Below are 14,038 nucleotides of genomic sequence, written 5' to 3'. Positions count from 1 at the left end.
ATCTGAAGCAGAGCCTGGCAGGAGACGGTATCTCCTGCGAGTGCGGGGGCCACGCCATCCCCCTGGGGGTGTGGGACTAGCAAAGAGCTCCCTTCTGAGCTTGTCAGAGCCCGGGAAGGGCCCTGGGAAGGCAACGCTCCACTGCCCAACGGGAAACAGTCTCAGGTCACTTGGTAAGCCAAGACCAACACTACTACCGGTTCCGGGAGGGCTCCCCTGTCTGCAGGTACCACCGGAGGGAACCCCAGGGCCAGTCCCTTGCTAAAGGACAACACAAACCCACAACTCAAGAGTCACCGCCTAGGAAATCTCCTGAGACGCAGCTGAATGGAGGCGAGTCAGGTTTAAAATAGCTAAATAAATCTTTAATATTTCTAATTGCAAATGTACAGAAATTGCACAGCCACACAGTCTTAGAACACCAACAACTTTCTCTGTACATTATTACACAGTTCAAAGTCGCAGCTGGGAGGGGCTCCAGCCAAGACTCCAACGTTTGCGTGGTTTTCTTTTTCACATACTTACAAAAGGGGGAGCGGGGGGCGGTGTGGGGCCGGGGGTGGATTTGGGGCCAAAGGTGTAGAAAAGAGGGGCTGTTTCCCTGGACAGCCTGCCTTCCGCTGATGGGCGGGGTGGCAGGGAGAGGCGTACCCCATATCCCCCCCCTTGGGGGCAGACGCTCTATAGGGGGGAGGTGGGGGGGGGCGTGTGGAGCTCTGGCCTTGGTTCCCCACCCCCCCCTTTCTGGGCAGTCGGAAAAAAGTCTTCACTTATAGGAAGTTTGGCAGTTTCCTTCACCCTAAACATAAAAGTTAAGCAAAAAGTCAGGCCTCTCTGTGCCGGCCAGGGAGGACAGTCGTCTCCAGCAGGCTCTGGGCCCAGGGCCTCACCTTCCCGGAGCAGGGCCTGCCTTCCCTCACTCCCCCTCCCTCTGGCCCTCTGGCACCCTGGCCCCACCCCGGGACGCAGGTTCTGTGTGGCCCGGACAGGGCGCGTGTCCCCAGCACCCCACCCAGACAGCACGCTGCAAAGCCGACGGGTACATGCCACAGGTGGGGAGAAACCCCGACACCGAACCCTAAACCCCCTCCTCCTGCCCAATACTGTTCTAGATTAAAAAATAAAATACAAACCATCGGAGAGCAGCGGTCCCGGGCAGCCCTCGGCAGCACCAGGACTAAAGGACTATGTACAACCATTAGGTGAAATAGTTACATTACAGTCGAACACCGAGAACATTTACAAAAATTGTCAGACTTGCAATTCAGATAAAAATCTGTGAAGAGTCTGTACACTTTTACAGTTTTTGCACTAAGTAAATAAGGCTCTCGGCCTGAGAGCTCACACCCACGCCAAGGGCCACCAGCACCACACGCATGCTGGCCTCCTACGCCCTGCCGTCCAGGCCCTGGGAACCTCCCCCCCGTATTGCTAAGAGGCGCTCAGTCCGAGGTTGCTCTACGAGGCATCGAGGCATCGGTGGGGGAGGGGTGGGGAGGAGGGGAGGGCTCACCGGGCAGCGGGGGGATGAGACCGAACCAGAGGACATCACTGGGGCCAGGCCCTGCCTGTGTGGCCACAGGTGGGGGCAGGGCCACAGCCCCCACGGCCTTCCTTCCTGAGGTCTGTGACCCTTAGGGGCCTGCCCTCTCCTCAGCGGCAAGTCTCTGGCCTAACTGAACTGCAGGTTTCATCTAAAAGCCCCTGCCCAGAGGCCAGGATGGGGCGCAGCGTGGTCTGGGCCACCCTTCCCGCACTCGACCTGGTGGGCTCTGTAGTGACCCTGGCCCTGGCTGCGGCAGGAAGGGCTCAGGGCTCTTCCCCAGGGTCTCAGCTTCCTGAGGCCAAGGCAGAGGGGGCGGCTCGGGCAGCTCGCCTAGCCCGGGCTCTGCCGGGGAGGGGGGCAAATGCCCAGCTCTTGCTGGAGACCCCCCAGGGCTAGGGGTGGGACCAGGGAGGGACTGAGACAGACCCAAGCTCCTGACCACCTATGTCCCGCAAGGGGTGGGGATCAGGGAGGGCTGAGAAGCCACAGAACGGCCTAGAGCTGAGGAAAACCGGCCCCAGCTGTGGGATGTGCCCCTCTCCTGTCTGCAGCGCCTGGGTCCTTGGCCGGGGGCCCGGGAAGGGTGAGGAGGAGGCCGGCCGCACACACGGGGCCTGGTGCAGGCCGCTGCTGTCTTGGAGAGGGAGCAAGTCTAACATCCTCCAGGGCCGCTATTTCCCATGCAGTGCGCACGCTCAATTTAAAAGGCCCCTGTGTTCCAGCAAGCGAGCAAGCGGGCTTTTGTTTCTAATGCATACTGTGAAAGGAAAAAAAATCACAGTTATCCACCTTCTCAGGGCCTGCTGGCATTAGAATTTCTTTTAATCATCAATCAGGAAAGATCAGCCTTCCTCTCAGGGTAAGCACCACCAGCTGGCCACTCCCTGCAGGGCCACGGTGCCCTGGTGCACTGGCCCTGGGAGAAGGGCAGGGATCGGGCACAGTGCCATCTGGGCCAACTCTGCCCAGATCTTTGGCTTTAGGGAGCCCTCGGCCTGGGCAAGTGAGAGAGGCTCCAGATCCTCCCCGCAGACATGAGGGCCCAGAAGAGCGGGCCAGGATCCTCACTGGGTCTGTTTGGCAAAATAAGGAAGGAAGGTGGGGGTGGGGGGGGAAGAGGCAGGGAGTCTGGGGACAGGTACAGGGGTGAATCCTCGGTTCCTCACAGCCAGGCAGGTCCCTGGACAGGCCGCATGCAGTGGCAGGGGCTCGGGGGAGCCCTGCAGGACAGGTACTCCGGCAGCTCCGTCCTCCCCACCCTCTCCCTGCCTGCCAACCAGCCTGTCCGTCCGCCCCTGGAACTAAGGGACAAGTCCCTCAGGGCAGGGGCCTGGGCCCCTAGCTCTCTAACCCTCTGCCCTGCGGGCGCTCTCTCCCTGGGGAGGGGGAAGGGGTACATGCACTTGGCCAGGTCAAGGAAGAAAGGTGACACACACCAAACTCAGTAACCGACGGAGACATACTTTGGCAGGCCCCCTGCTCCCCCCAGGCCGTCCCACCCCCAGCGTGCGGGCCTCTCCGGCCTGCACCAAACTCGCTTCTCGGGCCAGAAGAGAGGGGAGCGGGCCCACGCCGCGTCAGTCTGTCCAGGCTCCCCGTGCGGCACCTCCTGGACCGCAGGCGGAGGGGAGGGGAGGAGGCCTGGGCCCCCCCTTGCCCCTGCGCGGGAGGCTGCGACTGTGGGGGCACTCCTCCCCAGGCCCCAGGCCGAGGCCTGCTCTGGGCCACCACGGTCCTCCCTCCTCGGGCAGGTTAACAATGGCTGCTGTTTCTGAACTCGCCGTTCTCGGTAATCTGCAATTTGGTGGGGTTGGTGGGGGAGACGCCGTTACGGGCTTGCATGCTGTACCTCTCTTTCAGCTGCGTCAGGGCGCTCATGAGGCGGGCGTTGGCGGCGTCCAGTGAGGCGATACGCTTCTCCTGGGGGCAAACGGGGCATTGGTTGGGGCCACGGGAGGGGTCCTTGTGCCAAAGGGGGGGCTGTACCGGGGCAGGGGTCTCCCTGGGGCTAAGTGTGCCCACCAGGGGTGCTGGGAGGGGAGGGGGTGGGGGCACCAGGAGTACACTAAGTGTGAAGGGCAGGAAAGGCGGGGCAGTGGGTGTGCTGGGGAGGAGGCTGGGAGGAGGCGGGAAGGAGGTGGGGGGCTGGGAGGGGGAGGGGGGTGCTGGGAGGAGGCAGGGAGGAGGCTGAGAGGAGGCGGGGAGGAGGCCGGGAGGAGGTGGGGAGGGGGCCGGGCGGAGGAGGAGGAGGAGAAGGAGGAGGAAGAGGAAGAGGCCTCGAGGAGGTGGGGAGGGGGCCGGGCGGAGGAGGAGGAGGAGGAGGAGGAGGAGGAAGAGGAGGAGGCCTCGATGTCACCGACAGAGACCTCCTAGAGCCTGCCTTCTGACAACATCTCTCACACCACTGCTGCTCACCCAAACAGCAGCCCTAGTGGTGTCACCTGTCAGTCACCTGAGCCCCAAGGGTGTGCGCCCTGGCTCACATGCATGTGCGAGTGTGTGACACAGAGATCACAGCTCCTGGTCAGCCTGTGCTGTTTACAATCTGACCAAGGCCTGGTCCTATTTCCGGGTGAGTGAGAGGAAACAGTGCAGTGAAGGAGAATGGTGGCCGCAGTCTCTTATGTGCCACATCTCTCAATGCAGCTGGGGAGCCACAGATAAGAGCCCCCCTGCTCCATCTGCCCAGCCTGCTGTCACCTGAAGCCATCCCTGTTCCCCTCCCAACCGCTTCCAGTCCTTGCTCAGTACCCTTGGTGAAAGGCAGTGCCCACCAAGTCGTCCCGGTAGGGAAGGACTTGCCCCACCACTTTCACAGCCTGTCCCCATGAGCGTGTGGTCCACGGAGACCTTCAAATCTGACTTTCCAGACCAGAGATACTGGCCTCCTGTTCCTCCTCAGCTTTTATAGTGGGGGGCATTAATGAGGATGTAGAGATCTCAAAGTCACCCGCTGCCCAACCCAGGTCCTTTAATGCCTATGGCTGAGCACAGGGCCGGAACCCACCTGGGCATCGATGATCTTCTGTTTGGAGTCTACAGCTGCTTGCATCTCCGCGTGGTCTTTCTTCAGCTCCTCCTCCACAGACATCAACCTGTGACCACACACAAGGACAGTCGAGCTGGCACTTGAGGGAGGTGAGGAGGTGGGTGTGGGGGCGTGGGGCCTTGTGGGAAGAAGCCATCACACCTGCACAGTGGGGACACAGCAGGGGAGCCCCTCCAGCTGGCCTCCAACAGCCGACATGAGCTGGGTCTACTTCTTCCTTATGCTTTACCTACTCCAGACTCTGTTCCCAGATCCCCTGGAAACCCTTGGAGCTGCCCATTTCCCGATGTTCTTCCAGGAGCCACGGTGGTTGGGAGTGGTGGTAAGGTCCTCACCGCCTCCCAGAGCAGGGCAGGTGGGGTAATGCCGTAAGACCCATGGCACAGGCGGGAAGATGAAACCCCAAAGGGCTCTAGGGCTTTCTCCGCCGACTCGGCATTCACCAAGGCCGTGCCAAGATGTACCAGGCACTCAAAGTAGCGAGATGAAAAGTACAGATCTCCATCGCTCAAAAAGTTCACAAAGCAGCAGGGACACAGACAGGCAGACAACAGCCTAGAGGCTATGAGAACAGAGAAGAGGAAGTAGGCAACTGTGCTGGAGGGTGGGTGCACTTACCGGACATCTGAGGGACAAGCAAGTCTGAATGTGGGTAAGCGTAGGGAAGACGGGAGGAATACCGTCTGCAGAGGCTCAGAACTAAGGCATATGTGTGTCTGTTGCCAGCTGCTCCCTCCCTGAAACCCTTTCTGGCTTCACCTTGCCGGTCCCTCACACACCTGTCAATCACTGCGGATGACACCCACCTTCCGATGCTCATCCTTTAGCTTCCGGACCCCACGCTCTCTGGGTTTGCCTCCTAGCCCCAAGGCTACTGCTCTGCAGATGCCTGTCCTGCCTGCTCCCAGCATGTCTCCACTGGGGTCTGCCCAAGCCCCCGCTCTTGCTCTCTAGACAAGCTCACCTACTCCCAAGGCTTCATCCCCCTCTCTACCTGCACAACTTCTCCAGGCCAGCAGAACGGTCCCCTAACCCCTGGGTGAGCACTGAACGCCTGTCACAGAAGGTACACAGAGAGGTCAACGGTGCTGGGGCAGGTACCCGCAGGGCTGTTGTGAGAAGTCAGTGGGATCAGCGGTTGGGGAGCACTGATCAGGAGGAAGGGGTGTGGGGCCATGCCAAGGGGGGTCTCCTTGTCACAGAAAGATCAGACATTGAGAAAAGCCTGTAAGAAGGGGGAAGGGAGGAATAGGGAGAAGACGGGCATTAGATGGTGTCAGTCAGAAGGGAAATTACTCTAGGGGAGAGACTTGTGCTTCTGGCTGGTGGGGTAACAGGGACTGGATTTACCCTTCTGCCGTCAAACAGTGACCACAATAAACAAACCAGAAAACCGAATGAAACGTATGAAAAAGTGGTGTCCAGACACAGAACAACTGGCAGTGTCTCCTAAGAGAAGGGAATGCACGAGCTGAGCCCCTCTCACGGCCTGGAGTGTCCAGGCCAAACAAAAAAAGAAGGGAAGTAATCTCAGGGAGTAGAGGAGACCCAGGGAGTCCATACCCAAGAAGAGGAAGACACAGAGAGAGCTCCACATATATCCTGAGGGCTCCCCTTGAGTCTCTGGCTGAGGACTGGTCTGCATGCACCACTGAAACATGAGAACAAAACAGCCCCAGGAAGAGTTAATATTCCTACCTGGCAGGGTAGAAAGACGTGCTAACACAGGGGCATAAAGCAGAATCCTCAGAAGGAAACTGCCTCAATATGGAGTCAGATTCTGGGGCGCCTGGGTGGCGCAGTCGGTTAAGCGTCCGACTTCAACCAGGTCACGATCTCACGGTCCGTGAGTTCGAGCCCCGCGTCAGGCTCTGGGCTGATGGCTCAGAGCCTGGAGCCGGTTTCCGATTCTGTGTCTCCCTCTCTCTCTGCCCCTCGCCCGTTCATGCTCTGTCTCTCTCTGTCCCAAAAATAAATAAACGTTGAAAAAAAAAAAATTAAAAAAAAAAAATATATGGAGTCAGATTAGGCTAGATTAAAAGCTGTCCAGACCCACCCCAACAGAGCTTAAACGTAAGCCTCAAAAGAATCAGACTAATTCCAAATAACCTCATTGTGTCCCAGAACAAAGCCCAAAAACATTTAAAAGAACACAAAACATTCCACACCTAAGCAAAAGTCACAATGTCTGGCATCCAACCAAAAATCACCAAACATACAGAGAAGTAGGAAAATGTAACGGATAACCAGGAAGAGAATTAATCAATAAAAACAGACTCAGAAATGTCACGGATGACAGAATTAGTAGACACTGAAACTATTGTAAATACATTCCACATGGCTGAGAAAATAGAGGAAAGCAGGAGCATGATGAGAAGAGAAATAGAATTTAAACCAAGCTGAAAGTCTGAAGGTGAAAAATACAGTATCTGAAATGAAATGAAAAAAATACTGATAGGATTAATAGCAGATTGGACATTGAAGAAGAAATGATTAGTAACCTTGCGGACACAGTAACAGAAATGATCTAACACACGGCAGGAAAGAAAAGTGAAAAAAGGAAACAACAGAGCATCAGTGCAGTGTAGGACAATATAAAGCAGCCTAACGTATGTGTGATGGGATTCCCAGGAAAGAGACTGGGGAAGCAGGATGGTAGACTCACAGAGCCAAAAGCTCAAACTCAAGAAACATGAAGGAAACTACGGCAAGGACCATCTTAATCAAATTATCGGTGATCAGTGATAAAAAAAAAAATCTTAAAAATAGCCAGAGAAAAAGATAGCTTAAGTACAAAGGAACAAAAATAATGACAGAACTGCTACTATTATAGCTTGAGAGTGAGGGCCCGACTGGGCCCACTGCCTGTTTTTGTAAATAGCCACACCACACACATAGTTCTGCTGCAACAGCAGAGTTGAATACTTACAGAGGCCATATGGCCTGCAAAGCCTAAAATATTTATTATCTGCCTTCTTATGGGAAGTTTCCAACTCCTGCCCTAAAGTGACAACAGAGACATAGCTAGTAAGACAATAAGCGATAAAATGCAATCATAAAAAATGCTCAATCCAAAAGAGTCCGGGGAAAAAAGGGAACAAAACAGATGGTACAAATAGATAATGGTAGCAAGATAAGAGATTCATACATAATTATATTGATAATTACATTAAATGTAAATGGTCTAAACACTCCAATTAAAAGGCAGAAACTGTCAGATTAGATAAAATGCAAGAACCAATAAGGTGTCTATAAAAGAAATTCATTTATATAGAAAGACACCAATAGGTTAAAAGTATAAGGATAAAAAAGGATACACCTGGCTAATATTAATCAAAATAAATTGAGATACCTGTAATTAACATCAAACAAAGTAGATTTCAGAACAAAGAATGTTATGAGGGATAAAGATGGTGATGTTACAATAATAAAGAGATCAGTTCATCACCAGCACGTAACAATCCTAGATGTGGTTGCAGAGTTTCAGTGTACATAAATCGAAAACAATAGAAAAGAGAAATACACAAATCCATATTATGACTAGACATTCAATATCCTTTCCCCAAATAGTGATAGAATGGTAAACAAGTAGCCACAAAAACTGGTAAGAATCTCGAGTTAAACAATGCTAGCAACCAAACTGATCTAATTTGACATTTCCATTACTGAGGAAATACACTGCGATAGTAGAAATAAATGCGCTAAGTAAGCCACTGAATTCAGAGACCACACACTCCTCAGAGAAGAGATACAATGAGGAAGAGGTGGTTAGTTTGAGAAGCATTTCCATTCCCGGAACCACACACACAAAGAACAGAGCTGGCTGTCAAGTGAACAGTGGATTAACAGTCACTCTGGTTACAGGATCTCTGCTCACGTTAACCATTTTATAATGAACACACCCATAGGTAAGTGAAACGAACAGTAATTAGGAGCAGAGAAACGGGTAGTCTAAGTAGGAAGAATCTGGAAAGGGTTTCTGTAGTGGACAAAAAACATGAGGCCAGGTGGGGAAACTTCTGAGTATGGCACACCTGCTAAATCCATCCAGATGACAGGCTCTTATGCCGTGAAAACAAGTTAGAAAGTCCACGCTATTTCCTCTGCTACCTTGTATTACTGTCATAAAGACGTGAACTTCACGATCGGGACGCTGTGGGATGGCTGGGACGCTACACCTTCACTGTGCTCCCTGCCTACAGACGCCCTACCCATGGGTGGAGACAGAGAGAGAATGAGAGAGAGAAAATCAACACAGGATGCCATCTAAGCCATCAATAAAGGTGAGAGTCAGCATCAGAGCCAATGGTTCCCTGGAAATCTTTCCCAGGTAACCCAAAGGCACCTTAAACTGGAATGGCTGGGACACCCCAACTGCTCCCCTCCCCAGACCCTCATCTCAGCAACTGGCACCAAGACACCCAGACGCTCTTGGTAGAAACTTGGGGGATATTTTGCCTTCCTCCCCCCACCACCTTCACCTGCTGAATGTAATGACATTTATGCCTACTTTTCCTGCCCAGAATTGGGTCCTCACTGTGTTTCAAGGCGCCCCCAATCCTAGCTCCCCTGACAGGGCTTACCAAGAAAACAGGACTCCTTACAGGGCCTTGTCTGACCTCACTCCTGCCACTTCGCGTCCCACCATCAGTGCACCCTGTGCCGGGTAGGGCTTCCTGCAGTCCAGGCTGCCTAACGCCACACGTGTGCCATGCTGTCCCCACTGCCTGGGACGCTCTCCTCCTTCCACCCTTGGCTCATCCTGCGGCTGATCAGCCCTTCCCCTCATCAGGAGGACGGCCTGCCTGCTCTGTGTGCGGGGGACCAGAACCGGCTGCTCTCACCTGCTGATGATGCCCTTCATCTGGATGTCCTTGTCCTCCTGCTGCCGCCGCAGCCGCTCCTCACCCTCCTCCAGCCGCGCCTGGTACTCCAGCACCAGCTTCTGCGTCGTCTCCTCCTGGCACTTGAACAGGGTCTCGTACTCCTCCAGCTTCTTGGTGGAGATCCGCAACTTGTCCTGCAGCACGGCCAGGTCCTGCCAGGGGGGCGGCGCGCCAGGGGCACAGCACCCAGGACAAAGAGCACACCTCGTGAGCCCAAGCGGGAGCACGGGTAGGAGGGAGCCCAGCTCGGAGACTCCTAAGGAGCCCAGCCAGAGGGGTGGCGGTGACACGCAAGGCCTGTCCCCACCCGGGGCTTTCTCCGCTTCAACCTCCCACCCCTGCAGCCTGGCCTCACAGCTGTGAGGGAATGAAGACTCACACCCAGATCTCGGAAGTAACGGTTTGACTAGGGCACTGAGGTTGTTGTTGTTGTCGTCATTAATACAATAAACAAATGTTAAAAACACTCTTAGATATATTAAGACCTGACAGCATCCTGAGAGATAGGGACTCTACAGGAGGGGAAACCGAGGCCCAGAAGGCAAGGTGACCCGGTCACGTGGAGAGTGACTGACCAGTGGGGTAAGGTCCTAGCCTCCCAGCCTCTATGTGAAACTAAAGCAAGGGTAGTGGTGTGGGGAAGTAAGGGGGAGACAGAGAGGTTAAAGGCAGGTGGGGCTGAGGCTAGAATCAAGGGGCTGGGGGCCAGGATGCCATGACAGTATGGGGGCTGGAGGAGGCAGGAAGAGCCTCTCCTTGAGTCCCAGGCAACGGAGGCCTAATTCACTTCAGCAAAGGACGGCCCAAAGGTTAGGAGGCGGCAAATCCAGAGAGCGGCGAGAAACCAGCCCCAACTCAGAGCAAAGGTCCTACAGCAAAGCTGGATCCACAGAGAGCCTGGCTCCGGGAGAAATGACCTCGGCCCGTCCCAAGTCTTGCCGAGCTGGCCAGAGAGGGGTAGGGAGGACCCTCCCAGGTCTCCAGGGAGCTCGAGGGAACAAGGCTGTTCCCTGGATTTGCCTGTAAGGGTTAGTAGTGGAGAGGGTGAGAGAAACAGGAGCTCGTTCAGCCACAGAGCAGCAAGGAAAGGGGACACCCCAGCTGCAGCCGGACCCCTGCAAATGGTCTGGGCGGTCCTTGCAATTCACAAGTGGGAACTGGAGTCTCAGAGACGTGCAGAGCCCAGCCCGGCTCACGCAGGGAGCCCGGGCGAAGGCTGGCTCTCCTTGCTGCCCAGCCAAACGCTGGCTCTCGGAGCACTGTGCCCCACATCCCCTTGTCCCCTTCAGGTAATTATGGTGAAAGCAGGTGGATGCAGTGGACTAAGGGGATGGTGGAAGGTGGCGGAATGCAGCATGGACATGAACCTCGCCTTAGGCCAGGAGGAGGGAGAGCTGCCACCCTGAGCTCCGTGGAATTGCCCGAGAGGCTGCTACAGGCTTTCCTGGGGCTGAGAGGCGAGGGCACCTAGGGAAGCGGGGGATGTGGCTGCCATGCTGGGGTGGCCTTGCAAGGGGCCCCGTGTTGACCTGGGCCTGCAGGGGGACATGAGAACCAGCCATGGATCCAGGACAGGTGCCATAACAGCAGGGAGAATTTGGGAGGACAGAAGCCCCTCCCACTGCCCCCGCCAAATGCTGGATGTGCGTGGTGGGGTGGAATCTGGATATTTTAGAACCATTTTTTCTCCCTAGGGGGAAGCAAGCCTCGCAGTAGCAGTCTGGCCCCACCCCTTCACCCTGGCTCTTTCTCTCTCAGGCCCTGGCTAGGCACAAACCCAGAGTGGGGGGGCCTGGCTGGGGGGCAGCCCTCCCGGCTGCCTTGGGGACCCACACCACTCCGCTGCTCATGCACGAAGCGCCCCACGACGGTCTCCATGTGCCTCTTTGGCATCCCCCAGCCCTCAAGTCCGGCACTCTCAGAAACTCAGCTGCCCGGTCACTCAGGGAAGGGGCCTCCCAGAGGTCTGAGGACCGAGTCCTGGGAGTCTGGATTCAGTACAATTTCCAGTGAGTCTCGTGTGCAGCCTATACAAGAATCCTCAGCTCTGAACTAAGCCCTTCTTGCTGCTTCTACTTCCAGATTCCACTGGCTGCCATCCTCATGGGGGACCAAGGGTTTAGAGAGGACTAGCCATACACAGGAAGAAGCAGCACCCTTCATTCAGGGCTCAAGGGGAGAGAACGTCGTCGGGCAGGCAGCCCCGCCCTGCCCCACACTGCCAGGGTCCGGCTTTACCTTTTCTGCTTGGCTGAGCTCCTCCTTACTCCTTAGCCTATCCCTGTGGGGGGGGTCTGGGCCCAGGCCCTCGTCTTCTAACAACTGCGCGTTCATGGTCAAGAGCCAAGCGGCCGTGCGGTCCAGGGCATTGGGGCTCACGGGTGAAGGGCCCTACAATGAAACACAGCCGTGAGGGGCTGGAGGGAACAGGGGGATGGGACGAGGTGAGTCATGGGGACAAGTGGCTCAGAGGCATGGCAGGGGCAGGGGGTTTCCAGCTGGCCAGGCGCCTACCGATGCCACCCCCAACTCAGGAACTCCCATTCTCGATGGCGGCCTGAGGCAGAGTCAAGAGCCCAGGTGGCCCAAGCACCGCTCTCTGCCGCCCAGGTGAGAGCAAGTGAGCTCGGCCAGGCAGGTGGTCATGCAAATCACAACACATCTGTCCCACATACTGTGTGCGGCCCCAGGGTGACAGGAACACCATTCGCCCCAGCAGCTGAGCCCTGGAGGCCAGCTGAGACACGAAGGTGGGGGGGGGTGGGGGTAGGGGGGGCGTGCTGGGGGTCTGGTTGACTCCTACCCTGGGCAGGGCTTTATCAGGCCTCCAGCTGGAGATGGATAGAGCCCTCCCTCCTTTCTCTCCCTGACCCCCACTGCCCTTGGGAGAAGTGGCAGAGAGACCCTCAGGCCACGCTGTCCCTGATTCAAGGACTCGGGCGGGGGCCAGTGGCCCCCGGGGGAGGGGCGGTGGTGTGCGTGGCAGGCCGGCGGGATGGGCCACGTGCGGCATCACTCAGCGTGGGATGGCAGCTGGGCACAGGTGAGATGACCAGGAGGAGCAGCGCGACATGGGGGATGATGGCCCGCCCTCGGACGACAGCACTGACCTGCTTGTGCATCGCGCGAGGCTTCAGCTCCGGGCTGTCACCCTTGGATGAGGACGACGGCTGCCGGAGCCGGGCTCCGGGGCCAGCCCAGTCAGGCGAGGCCGACGCCAGCGGTCCACTCGAAGGCCGCGGGTACTGCAGCGTGCTCAGCAGGGCGGGTGGCGTCCGGCCACGGGGCGCGGGGGGTGGCGGTGGGGGCGGCGGCGGCGGCTGGTCGATCCTCCGCTGGGGGCCGGCGCTGTTCTGCCGTGGCACCGTGGGCTGCCCGCCCTTCTCAGTCAGTGACACCTGCCGCCGCGCCAGCTCCCCGGGCCGCCGCGCCAGCTCCTCGGCGGCACCGCCGAAACTTCCCAGCTTGGCGGCAGCTGCCAGCTCCTCACTGTTGCTGTGGGAGCTCAGGGAGCTATGGCCCTCGGAGCCTGAGTCACCAAGGCCGCGGGGCGAAAGCGGCAGGCCCGCCGCCATCTGGTACACGGGGTTCTGGAAGGAGAGCGGCGCCAGCAACTGGGGCCGGCCGGGGGCGCCCTCGGAGGTGCCTGGCGTGGTCGGCGTCTGGCCCGCCCGCCGCACCGTGGCCAGCCCTGCCAGGCTCGCCGGGGCTGCCCGGGCCGGCCACCCGGCCACCAGCTGCGATGCCGGCGCCTGCCCGTCGGTAGTGAGGGCGTCGGGGCCCGCCGGGGAGCCAGCCTCCCCGTCCAGCGTGCGGGCATCTTGCAGGTCCACCATAGACAGGCTCTTGCCACCATTGGCCATCTGAAGATCAGGCTCGTTGGCTTCCGAGTAACTCGAGCTGCGGGCAGGTGAGGGCTGGACCCCGGAGGACCTTGTGACAAAAAACAAGTCCTTGTTTTCGGGGGTTGGAGACGGTAACCGGGTGAAATCTATCAGACTGCAGGGAGACAAGCACACACAGGGAAAGAAGGGGGAAGAGAAGAACTGTGAATGTGGCCAAGGCGGGTCCAAACCGAGCACCCCGCCGACCTGCCAGGGCCTGGCAGCCTAAGGCAGGGCTGGGGAGGAGGGAAGACGGGGTGGGGGAGAGGAGGTGCGTGGGCTGCAAAAGTGGGAGAGGCTGGGAACAGTGGCCCAGCCGCAAACCAAACCACAGCCCTGGCAGCCGACCCCGGCAGAAGCCCCCACGGGGACTGAGTGGCCAGGGTGGCCGTTCCTGCACAGAAACTCTACTCTAGGGGCCAGCTCTGCTAGTTCCAGGTCAGGCTGCCTGGTACGCCTGTTCCTGGCTCAGCTGCATCTTGGGACACAGAGTGCTGGGCCTGGAGTGTTCTGGAAAACTCCCCTTAGCTAAGCCCCAACCCACAATGCAGTGGCTCTCTGCTATCCAAGGGTCCTGCACTAAGAACTCTGACTTCAAAGCCGCAAGGGCCCCTGCTGCCTCTTCCCTCTCGTTCCTCACCAGACTGATAACCAGAGTGGGGACCCAGTGAGA

General features: G+C 57.3%; 1 protein-coding gene across 5 annotated transcripts in view; it reads right to left on the bottom strand.

Annotated features, from left to right (window-relative positions):
• Window positions 1–343: 343 nt before the first annotated feature.
• DAB2IP (DAB2 interacting protein) overlaps window positions 344–14,038 on the bottom strand; it is a 69,175-nt gene continuing 55,480 nt past the window's right edge. For 2 of the 5 annotated variants that reach the window (XM_040482182.1, XM_040482181.1), the window contains exons 10-14: window positions 12,592–13,480; window positions 11,720–11,872; window positions 9,440–9,633; window positions 4,554–4,641; window positions 344–3,466 (exon numbers count right to left, since the gene is read on the bottom strand). In XM_040482182.1, coding sequence (XP_040338116.1) covers window positions 3,299–3,466; window positions 4,554–4,641; window positions 9,440–9,633; window positions 11,720–11,872; window positions 12,592–13,480 — 1,492 coding nt within the window. In that variant the 3' untranslated portion in view covers window positions 344–3,298. The remainder of the gene's footprint in view (window positions 3,467–4,553; window positions 4,642–9,439; window positions 9,634–11,719; window positions 11,873–12,591; window positions 13,481–14,038) is intronic. The other 3 variants (XM_040482179.1, XM_040482178.1, XM_040482180.1) reach the window with 3 other exon arrangements.

This window comes from Herpailurus yagouaroundi, unplaced genomic scaffold, assembly GCF_014898765.1.
Source record: "Herpailurus yagouaroundi ecotype Mexico unplaced genomic scaffold, PumYag 160, whole genome shotgun sequence".
In the NCBI taxonomy this organism is placed as follows: Eukaryota; Metazoa; Chordata; class Mammalia; order Carnivora; family Felidae; genus Herpailurus; species Herpailurus yagouaroundi.
This window is presented reverse-complemented; position numbering and strand designations above follow the sequence as displayed.